This window comes from Schistocerca piceifrons, chromosome 1 (genome assembly GCF_021461385.2).
Source record: "Schistocerca piceifrons isolate TAMUIC-IGC-003096 chromosome 1, iqSchPice1.1, whole genome shotgun sequence".
Lineage (NCBI taxonomy): Eukaryota > Metazoa > Arthropoda > Insecta > Orthoptera > Acrididae > Schistocerca > Schistocerca piceifrons.
This window is the reverse complement of record NC_060138.1, coordinates 767,602,107-767,614,392: the sequence shown is the minus strand read 5'-3', so window position 1 is coordinate 767,614,392 and position 12,286 is coordinate 767,602,107. Positions and strand designations below refer to the sequence as shown.

At 41.7% G+C, this 12,286-nt stretch overlaps 1 protein-coding gene across 1 annotated transcript in view; it reads right to left on the bottom strand.

Annotated features, from left to right (window-relative positions):
- The window catches only part of LOC124711425 (tenascin-like), a 161,473-nt gene extending 150,237 nt beyond the window's left edge, over nucleotides 1-11,236 (bottom strand). Inside the window, exon 1 of the mRNA XM_047241493.1 lies at nucleotides 11,140-11,236. Coding sequence (XP_047097449.1) covers nucleotides 11,140-11,200 — 61 coding nt within the window. The 5' untranslated portion in view covers nucleotides 11,201-11,236. The remainder of the gene's footprint in view (nucleotides 1-11,139) is intronic.
- Between the last annotated feature and the right edge of the window lie 1,050 nt (nucleotides 11,237-12,286).

Sequence of the window (12,286 nt, the reverse complement as noted above, 5' to 3'; positions counted from 1 at the left end):
TGAGACTGAACTTCTTATATTTAGTCCTATGCATACAACTACAATTAAAATTAGTTTTTATTCATTTATTTATTTTTCTACGGGCTACCAGTATTTAAAAAGAAATTCGCCCATGAAATATGAGGAATTATCCAAGAGAAATGATTTTCAGTTATGTTTAAAATTTGCTTTGCTATCTATCGAACATTTTATGTTATTGAAAAAATGATCAAAGATTTTCGTTGCCGCATATTGAACTCCTTTCTGAAGAATTGACAGCTTTAATAACGGGTAACAAAAGTAATTTTTCCCTCTAGTGTTGTAATTGTGAACCTCGCTGTTCTCAAATTTTGATGAATTATTCATGACGAACTTCATTAACGAATATCTCTATTATAGTGGCATAGTTAAAATTCCTAGCTCCTTGAAGAAGTGTCTACATGACGATTGCGGGTAAACACCACATATTATTGTTACTGTTCGCCTATGTGCAATCAGTACTTTATGTAAGATTACAGGCTTTTGTGGTCGTTATCACTTGACTTACAATCTTGTGGGTTGTTAGGCTGCGTCATTTTTCCTTCTAAAATAATCGATGTTTCGACCCCTCTGCTTGGATCTTCTTCATGATGTTGCTAGAACTCTGTTCTAGCAATAGTTAGGTCGCGTCAAATTTCCTCCTAAAATAATCGACATTTCGACCCCTCTGCTGGGATCTTCTTCAGGATATTGCTAGTAAACTGTTCTAGCAATAGTGGACACCGTAACATCCTGAAGAAGATCCCAGCAGTGTGGAGGAAATGTCGATTATTTTGGAAGAAAATATGACGTGGCCTAACAACCCAGAAGATTTTAACTTTAATTAGTGCTATAAACGGAGAATTACCCCAGAAAATTATTTCGTAAGACGTAATTAAATGGAAATTTGCAAAATACTTCGGTAGGTTAATTCATTTGTTTCCAAGATGGGGAATTATACAAAGAGGAAACGTAATTGAACTTAGTCGATTGAGAATATCCATAATACACTTCTTTCATATCAAGTTCTCATCAAGATGTACACCCAAAAGTTTGTAGCATTCCACCCTATTTACTGACTCCTGCTCATATGCTACATGAATTGTTGGTATGACTATTTGTTATACAGAACTGAATATAATGTCTTTTTCAAAATTTAAGGAGAGTCATTTTTCTGATAACCACTTTATAATTATTTGGAAAATATCATTTAGACTCTCTTCTTTTTCTTCCCCTCTGATTGGAGTAATTATTACATTATTATCATCTGCACTAACTATTACATTAATATCATCTGCACGAACTACAGATTCTGCCCGTTTAATGTCAAGCGGAAAGCCATTCGCGTATATAAGGATTAGGAACAGATCCAAAATTGATCCCTGTGGGACTTCCTTTGTATTTTATGCCCGTTCACTAAAATTTTCTACTCTTAAAACATTGTTTGATTTATTCAGTCCAGCTTATTGCACTTTGTTAAGTATGATTCAAACGCGCTGTGTGAAAAAAGTAATTAGTTCCATAAAACTTGAGTTTTTCTAACAGAGTGACACAATCTACATAGTCAAACACTTTGGTAAAATCACAAAAAATACCAACTAGTGATATTTTAATATCTTAGGCTTGTACTGTTTGATGAGTGAATTTTTTATCTAATTGTATGGCTAGGGCCCCCCACCGGGCAAGCCGTTCGCCGGGTGCTGGTCTTTCAATTTGACGCCACTTCGGCCACCTGCAGTCGATGAGGATGATAGGATGATGATGAGGACAGCACAACACCTAGGCCCTGGGCGGAGAAAATACCCCGACCCAGCCGGGAATCGAACCCGGGCCCAGAGGATTGACAATCCGACACACTGGCCCTTTTTTTAAAAATAATCTCATTTTGTTCGTTGCACCTGCACGGAGCGGACGTCGTAAGACATCCGTTTAAGTTCGTCGTTGATCCATTAACTCAGTTTTTTTGTTACAGAGAGCAGCTAACCCTCTGACCAAACACGCTGAGCTACCGTAACGGTGAACATTCAGCTACCGGGGGCGGACGGTGAGTGAATGTATAAATACTATTCTCAGTCGAATAACGAGCAAATAAATAATCACACAGAAATTGATCTGTTGAATTCACTGGGACATTGTTCTTGCTGGGAGAAGAGATGATACACTGTCACAAGGTTCCCTATCGTTAGGGTAGAAGCAAATAATGAGTACACCGGGGCCGTCCAACGTGTGCAAAACTTTGCGCTTGCAGCGTGTGCGGCCTGCAGGTATGCCAAGGCTCGGCTTTGTTCGGTCCTTCTCGGAAGTACCCAGAAAAGCAAGACATTTCATTAAGCATTGCGGTGCGGCATTTTTCGATCGGCACAACAGTTCTCAGAATCGCGGTGTCAGCACTGTTTACCCCTTGCTATTTGTTCTTGACACCAAAGGCGTTCACAGGTTCAGTGGCTGTTTTCGCAAAAAGAGGCTATCTAGCGATCTGTAGTCCCGATCCATTAAAATAAATACGAATTACAGAAGAGAGAGATGAGAATCCTCAGTTCGCATAAGCGACTGATACTACTTATTTGCTGTCAAACGACATTACAGTACCATGCAGAGAGAATTTAAACATTAAGACGACAATGAAAGAGCAAACAATAACAACGATGGACAGACGGGATTCATTGTCCTGTACATAAGAAGTATTTGGTGCTAAATTTTCAGTCAATGAGCACTTGAAAAAATTGGTGTTACGAACAGTAAAATTTCTGAAGTCGCATCCATTATTCCATAGTCAGCTGCAACAGTTTTCAGTGGAAATGAACTAAGAGTGTAGATACTTCATAGATTATTGGAAAGAATTTTGTTTTCGAGGGGCACGCCATGAACGACTTTTCGATTTAAAACTCGCTGTTGTTCAATTTATGAAGGAAAAGGCAGTGCAGGAACTAAAATTAGATCATCCGGAATTGATTGTAGACTTTGCATTTTAAGCGGACTTGGGTGCACGCTATCCAAAGTAAAACATTGCATAGTAACTTCTTTGTTATTTGATGCCGATGCATTTAAAAAGAAGATCGCGTTGTAGAAGAGACACAGTTTCCAAAATTTCACTGGTGTTAAAGAATGCGCGAGGTTTGGAGAATTCATTGTGGCCTTGCAAGAATTAAAAGGATAGTTTAACAAATGTTCTGAAGACGGTGTCAGTCGTACATCTCATTTAGAGCTGCTTACGAGACTGTTTACTGTTTCAACTGAAAGTGCCCTGTGCATGTGCAATCGTAACTGATGGAACTGCAGGGAATTCCAGCTTCAATGACAAGTCTTTTTGCGTCACAACTATCCAGGACGTCTACATTTCTGTCCTCAGGTAGATTTTCCATGTCTCTATAATGAGTATGCAAAAGTGTTGCAATATTTCGATCTACATAGTTACGTGAAAGACCTATTTTCGATTATGAAACTAAAAAGCTATGATTATGTGGCAACTTGAGTGCGAAACTCTGTGAAGTTGTCTGCGGCTCTCTGTATGCCTACAATTTGTAACAAATAAAAATTATTTTATGTTTTCAGTGTGTCAAAGATAATGAGAGATGTGAAATATAAAACCAAGTCTCATTCAGTGTGACTGTGCTGTCATTTAAATCTGGAGCGTTCACTGTTTTCGCCTTTTCCCCCTCCCCGCGCTCAGGCAGTGTGGTGTGGTAATGAAATGTGAAGCAAGGCTGAGTGCCTTGGCACTCAGGCCTGGTGCTGGCCCGTGAGCCGAAATCTTGGCCACCCTTGGTGTGCAGACGAAATGTGAAGCAAGGCTGAGCGCCTTGGCACTTGGGCCTGGGGAAATCTTGGCCACCCACGATGTACAGAATCATTAAGGCTTAGTTCATTGACAGAGTACTGAAATGCACAGAGAAATTACTTTTGGTAAGATTGGGTACCGACCTACCGAGTAATACTTTGTGTTTAGTAGGAGCGTTTGGAAAGAATGACGAATTTGGTTCATTGCGTCGTTATATACATAGGAGCATGACGTGTGTGCATGAAGTGAATAAAGATTATATGGTTCTGGATAGTATGGATGATTTTGGCGCAATGAGATTGTTTCAACAAAGAAGTTATGAGTTGCCAGTCTGGAAGTGCTGGATGAGAACGATTTTGATAAGTCAAATGTGAACCTGTGCCATAAACACACTGTCAATACGGCTGCAATACGCTAGGAAGCACAGCATTTGAAAGGAGAAGATAAGCTAGCTATGGAGAAACTTTTCACAGATTTCCTCAGTCCTAGTGGACCATTGCTAGTGAAATCCACTACACTACACAAAATCCTAATGGAGGAAAAGTCTCTGGTCTTGGAAACAGTGTAGAATACCTCACCATTTGCAACGGATAGTGGAGGTGTTTATGAATCAGTAGTTGAATAATAGCGTTACTAAAGAGAATAATAGACCCTGTGGAGCACCAGATGTCGTTTTGCCTAAAAAAATCGTTGGGCGTGACGAAGAAATAGTTTCTGTCACGACTACCATTATTTAAATGCAAATAAAGCGAACGAAACAGATTGACGAGGAGGAACAACAGAAAGAATCAACACTTGAACAAATTTCAATTCGCTAAATGACGTTGAACATCATTAATAATGTCGGCAAATATGTTGGACACCCATAATAACACTGAGTTTATTATGTTGCTTCGTCTCTTCCAGACACGAAGCATCATTATAAGTTAGCTGGGATGTTTTCTAACGCCTGAAAGGAAACAACTGTTAATATTTTTCCTGTGTAATTTGAACAAGATCTGTGTTGGGTGCAACGCCAAAATTGAAAACGCACCAGTCAGTATTTACCGGGTTCTCCAATGGCTTATGGTCAAGTTCGTTTTATCTGGAAGCAAGAAAACTGTCCTCTTTCTTTAGTACAGTAGATCTGTGTCCCATCACCTAGCCCTTACTTCTTGTGCATGTTACTGAACCAGTTGATTATCAGTTTTGAAGATCCCACGTGAGGATATTCATCAGCTACACTCATAACTGTACCCATACACTCGGTTTCTACATCACGACACACTCTCTCACAGTGGCATGCGATTAAAAAACCAAGTTACTCTCAATATTTGCCACTCATTTCACGCAAGCTGGACCGTGCCCCGTTTTTTCGTTTTTTCTTTTCCAATAACTCAAATGAGAGGTACATTAGACGTATTTTGAAACAGCAACGGCTGTTACGAAATCCTATTTATTTCTGAAGGTAATACCAGAAAATATGTTCCAATAGCCAATCTTAATTTGGTCCCTTCTTAAATGATATAAATCACAAAACTTCTTGTTATTTGCTGACTGACTGCATGATCACATTTCATTTGGACACACATAAAATCGATTCTGTTTTCGTTGATTCATCGAGCATGCCATCATGAACACTGATAAATCAGCAACTAAATTCTCTTGCAATCTTAACTACGTCGATGTTACACTATTATAGTGTAACAGTACCAAAAGTCGTTGGGATATCTGACAAGTAATAGAAACGCGTTTGGCTCAAGGCAACATTTTCAAGTACGTTGGTAGCACTTGACCATCTCCGTAAATAGATTGGTAACACCTATGGCTATCAGGGTAATCTATAGTAAAAGTTTTACCTAACGCTACCACTAAGTTGATTTGTTCCTCAAATTACATGTCTGTTTACAAAAATAAAGGTACAAGTAAGTATCTAGCAATCAGGAAAGAAATAACTGGACATAAAGTAAGTCACTTAGGCTTAGGTGAAGCATTTCGATTTTCCTGTTAATGTATTGCTGAGTTACACTAAAGCGCGAAAGAAACTAATGTAGGCATGCGTATTCAAATACAGAGATACGTAATCAGACAGAATACGGCGCTGCGGTCGGCAACGCCTATATAAGACAACAAGTGTCTTGCGCAGTTGTTAGATCGATTTCTGCTGCAACAGTGTCAGGTTATCAAAACTTAAGTGAGTTTGAAGGTGGTGCTATAGTTGGCGCACGAGCGACGAGACGCTGCATCTCGGAGGTAGCGATGAAGTGGGGTTTTCCCGTACCACTATTTCACGAGTGTACCGTGAATATCCGGGATCCGGTAAAACAACAAATCTCCCACAGCACTGCGACCAGAAAAAGATCCTGCAAGAACGGGACCAACGACGACTGAAGAGAAACGTTCATCGTGACAACTGCAGCCGTTCCGTAAACGGCTGCAGAGTTCAGTACTGGGCCATCAAGAAGTGTCAGCGTGCGAACCATTCAATGAAACATCATCGATATGGGCTTTAGGAACCGAAGGCCCACTCGTGTATTCTTGCTGTCTGCACGAGACAAAGCTTCATGCCTCGCCTGAGCCAGTGTACACCGACATTGGTCTGTTGATGCCTAGAAACATGCTACCTGGTCGGACAAGCCTCGTTTCAAATTGTATCGAGCGGATGGGCGTGTTCGGATATGGAGACAACCTCATGTCAGAAGGGAACTGTTCAAGCTGGTGGAGGCTATGTATGTAATGGTGGGGGCGCATGGAGTTAGAATGATATGGGAGCCCTGACACATCTAGATACGACTCTGACAAGTGAAACTTACGTAAGCACCCTGTCTGATTATCTGCATCCATTCGTGTCCATTGTGCGTTCCGACGGACTTGGGCAATTCCAGCAGGACAATGGGACACCTCACACGTCCAAAGTGGCTCCGGAATACTGTTCTGAGTTTAAACAATTCCGCTGGCCACCAAACTCCCCAGGCATGGACATTATTGAGCATATCTTGGATGCCTTGCAACATGCTCTCCAGAAGAGATTATTGGATTTATGGACAGCCCTGCAGGATTCATTGTGTCATTTCCCTCCAGCACTACTTCAGACATTATTCGAGTCCGTTCCACGTCGTGTTGCGCCACTTCTGTGAGCTCGCAGGAGCCCTACACGATATTTGACTGATGTACCAGTTTCTTTGGCTCTTCAGTGTATTTCATCATTGATAATGTACTGCCTGAAAAAGTTAAGAAGCCCTCAGAACGGGAAATGAAATGGAACTTCACAGGTTGAGAGGGTACATGCTGCTATTTCAGTGATTTCATAATCGAGTGAAATTTCCAAAGAACGCCACAGTATAAGTAGTCCACTTATAAGAATGACGTTGGCCTGGACGTATGTCCCGATTTGGTTGGGAATGGTGTCATGAAGCCGTTGTATTCTGCCCTGACGGGAGCTGGCCCACAAATGTTGCAACTGGTTCTTGATATCCAGGATACTGGCAATGGTACTAAGTTGACGTCCAATCTGGCCCTACACATGGAATCTGGGATTCTTACTGACCACGAGAGTACCCAAACATCGTATAGTCAGTTCATAGAGATACGTGACATTTGTGGACGAGCATTGTTCTGTTGAAAAATGGCCTCGATACTGTCGCGTGAGAGGTAGCACAAGAGGACTTAAATGTCCGTGAATTACTATTGAGTCTTTAGAATTCCCTTCATCACTACCAGCCGTGGCCTGAAGTAACACTCCATGACGCTGGGATTGCCACAGCTGTGCCTCTCCAAAACATTTTAAGACTAGGACCTCTCCGTAGGTTGCTTCCGTACTCTCCAATGATGATCATCTGGGGTAGTGGAGAAACACAAGTTACCGTTGAGTTCGATACGACTTCATTCATCAGAAGTTCATCTTTCCCAGTCACGGCACACACCAAACACACTCGTTTGTGTTATGCTGTTAACTGCAACCCATGCATAGGATATTAATTCCTTGGTCGGGCTGCTGCTAATCTCCGACCAATGGTGCAGGATGACCCAGGATGTTGCGTGGAGTCCATTACTTGTTCTCAGATGGAAAGTGCAGACGTGAAGCGGTTCTGATGTCCTTGGTGCACAATCCTCCCATGTGAAAGCAAACGTGGTCTACTGGAACTTTGACGACGAGCATACCTGAGCTCACGTTTCAATGCAGTCCACCATCGGGCCACTATCACATCAGAATTCTTCAGAAATCCGGATACTGCACGATTTGTTCATCCGTCAAAATGGAGACCTACAATGCGGCTCCTTCAAACTCTGCCAGGTGATGATAACGCTTAAACGAGTAAGCTGTATCTCCGTGACCTTCACAGTAAACACTCAACTTCTGACGCTGTCCACACCTCCTATACACCCAACTACACCTTACCCGTCGACTGTGTGTACATGTACGAAATTACATCAAACCATGTCTTGGGTGCTTCGTTTTTTTCGTCAGGCAGTATAAATTGGAACCTGTCATATAAGTTTAAGAAACCGATACTCTCAGATCATTTTAAGAAACTTCACGTTTAAGTAATTAGTTATGTAAACAGGAGCAATTGATGTAGAAAGTTTTGTTATGTATTTATACAAATCTAAGCACGAGATTAATGATCTCCAGAATAATTCATATTTTTTACTCACGTGTTGCGTACCTGGGGTGTTTTCTGACCCCATTGCTAAAATTTCAAGTTATTGTTCTACGAGCCATGATGTAATCAAAACTATTTTACCCAGTTATAATAAAACGTCCATAAAAAGCATATCTGGAGGATGAGAAGTCTACATCCACATAAAAACTGTTTCTTTGTAGTTAAATCTTTGGTCCGAAAAAGACCCCAACAATTTGTGACTGTTGTAGGTCACATTTGGTTAGTATTATGTACGTCACATATCGAAAGAGTGCAACGGGTTACATTCGTTGATTTTACGCTTTTCTGCCTGTTATTAAACAGTGTAAGTATTTCCTTTTAACATAATATCTGGCAAAGATATTCCGTAAAATAATGTTAGCAATTAATTTTAGACACTACTTTTATTACTACGTGATATCTGTCTAGTTAAATACTTTATTTCAATGGACAGCATTTTTGTCTTTGAAATGTATCATATTTAGGGTATCATTATTATGCACTCACGAGAACGATGCACGTGTTTCACCACATTATATACCCTCATTGATTCTTTTTTGATTGGCGAATAATTATTTAATTCTTTATCTTTCTGGATAGACATTCTAACATGAAAGATTTAATGCAAAGCACGAATAAACCAACTTACTAACACAGATCTATCCTTTCATTACCACTTACATTGACAGCCTCCCATGTCTCCCCTCTCCTCATCTCACTGCTTCTAGGCAGACCAAAGGTGACAGTGGTCATTATTTGACAATCTAAGGAGACACTAAATGCTTAGGAGAATGATCGTATATCTTCACAGTATGATATGACATTTTCCGACTAGAGAGAGCTATAAGCAGTCGTTCTTCCTGCTCTCCATATTTCAGATAGACACCAAGAAACAGCATGATGCAGTAGAATAAAAATGATGTCCTCCTCGCTGTGTCCGGCGACAGCGACTCCGTCAGTCTTCTATGTCCTTGTTGTGGTAGGCTCGGATGTGGCTCGCGAATCCGAATTTCGCTTTGAATATCCTGTTGCATGAAGCACAGTGAAGTTGACCAGCAGAGTTGTAAGTATACGTGTAGACAGGCTTCAGCTGAGATTTTCAGAGCTCTCTTTTAGCATCCAGGTTCATTAGACGCTTTTGCTCGAATTGTTCGATGCTCTTATGTACAGCTGATCGCCACACCGATCGGCGCAATGCTAGCTCCTCCCAACGGTTGCTTGGAACGCCACAGGCTGCAAGGTGGCGTTTAATGGTGTCTTTATATCGCAGGTGTGGACCACCTTTCCTCCTCTTCCCGCACAAGAGCTGCGAGTAGAGCACCGCTTTAGGTAGCCTACTGTCATCCATGCGTACTATGTGACCACTCCCTCTCAGTTGATGTTTCATTATTAAAGCTTCAATACCAGCCAGTTTCACGTGGCGCAAAATCTCCGTGTTTGGGACACGGTCTTCCCATTTGATGCGCAGAATTGATCTCAGACATTGAAGATGAAATTTATCTAGCTTCTTAATGTCAGCTTTGTAACAGCACTAGGTTTCCGAGGCATAGAGTAAGGTGGATAATACTACTGCTTTGTAGACTGCAATTTTTGTTTGTAGTTTGAGATCACGTGATTTCCATACTCGGTCATTAAGCTTACCGAAGGCTGAGGCTGCGCTGGCTATACGCGCTGCGATTTCCGTTGTCAGGCTGTTGTCACTTCTAATTTGGCTTCCCAGGTATTTGAAATTTGACTCATTTTGCAAGGGTTTGTTATTTATCTCAATACTGGAGTCATCTGCATTAAGACCTCTAAGTGGCTGTTTGAGAACTTGCGTCTTAGTGATGCTAATGGCTAAGCCAAATCTTCTGCAGGAGGCATTTTGCAGATTTATGTAAGTTTGAAGAGTTTCGCAAGAATTAGCCATCATGCATACATCATCCGCGTAGAGAATCTCTAAGATGGATAGTTTTGTTACGCGACTTTTTGTTCTGAGGCGAGAGATGTTGAAGACACTTTTGTCTGTCCTTGTGTCGAGACTAATTTGATTACTACAGGCTTTGGTCGCGTCTCTCATAACAACTGCGAAGTAAAGTGAGAAGAGTGTGGGAGCCAGAACACAGCCTTGTTTTACACCACATGTCACGGGAAACTGTTCTGAGAGCTTGTCCTCATGGCGGATTTTTGCCATCATGTTTTCATGAAACTGCCGAATCAAACTGACAATTTTGTCAGGGCACCCAGTTTTCTTTAGTATGATCCAGAGAGCTTCCCGTGGGACACGATCAATACCCTTTACATGTCAGTGATTTGTAGAGTAAAATTCGTACTTTTATTTACATCTTTCATTCCCTACTCGGGAAACTGGGCAGTCAAACATCCCGATAACCAGTTCTTAATTTTCGAAAGTTTGGAAGTCGGTCTGCAGTTCCGGCATTGGTGCGATGATCGTGGGAAGCCTTCTGGAAACCTTGATCGGAACCGATGGATTTGGTTCATTTTCAGTTTATCTTCTGGAACAATGATGCTACTGCCCCAGATAAACATAGGAAAAATCGCGCGCGCGCGCGCGCGCGTGTGTGTGTGTGTGTGTGTGTGTGTGTGTGTGTGTGTGTGATGGTCCGAGCTGTAGATATCGTAATTGGAATGTGAGTGTACGCAGAGAAGACGCCTGCTGCGGTAACAACAAAATGGAGATTGCTGATTTTCAACAAAAGAAACCTCCTGCAAAAGGAGACAGTTTCAGAGGAGAGTACTCACTAGCGGCGAATGCGCAGCAGACGACGGTGAGGGCGACGGCCAGGAGCAGCTGGAGGCGCATGGTGCCTTGTGGTGGGTTGCGTTGCGTTCCTGTGCGGTTGCAGCGAGCGGCGAACTAAGCAACGGCTGGAGCAGCAGACGGGTGCGGCCGGCGCGTTATCAGCACAGCCGTCCTATCAGACATCTGGCCGTCTCGGCGATCAAATATTTCGCCGTGCACCGTGTCTGAGAATTAGTACATTCCGTCTGCCAGACGTTCGCACACATCTCACGGCATTCATTTCTGGACTCGAGCAACAACTGAACTTATGCAAAATGTGACGATCAGGGAGAAAGTGAATGACCTCCTCCAGGCAGATCAGCATGGATTCCAAAAAAATCGGTCACGAGGAACGTAATTTACGTTTTTCTCTCCTGACATTCTGAAAACCACCTATCCAGGCAGTAAGGTGAGCGTAGTGTTTCCTGAGTTCCAACATACGTTTGACATCACGTACCATACCCAAGCTTATCAACAAAAGTACGGTTATGCGAGTACAAACTAAATTTGTGACTGGAATGAGGATTTAGTGGTAGGAAGGCTGTAGCATGGAGAGTCTTAGACAGAAGCAGCTTTGATGATGGTCCACAGTGTGCGTTGGGACTCTTCCTGTTCGTTCATTAATGATCTAGTAGACAATGTTAATAGTCGCCTCACGTGTTTCGTAAACGATGCAGTTATCTGCAGTGAAGTATTATAAGAAAAAATTGCATAAATATTCACTCATATCTAGAAAAATTTTCAAAGTGTGAACTTGCTTTAAACGTAAAGAAATATGAAATTATGCAAGTCAGAAAACGATTACAGTATTAGTGATTGACAATTATAATCTGTCAAAGCATACAAATGCTTATAAATAACAATTTATGAGGGTATGAAATTGGCAAAACAGGTGGCAGACTTCGATTCATTGATAAGATAACAGGAAAGTTCAGTCATTCTAGAAAGGAGATTGCTTACAAAACGCTCGTGTGACCCATCCTATAATACTTCTGAACTGTGTATGAACCAAACACATGTGATGTTGAACGTGTTGAAAGAAGGGCAGCACATTCCGTCAAACGTTTGTTTGAACCATGGGCGAGTGTCACTGAGATGCTGGGAAAC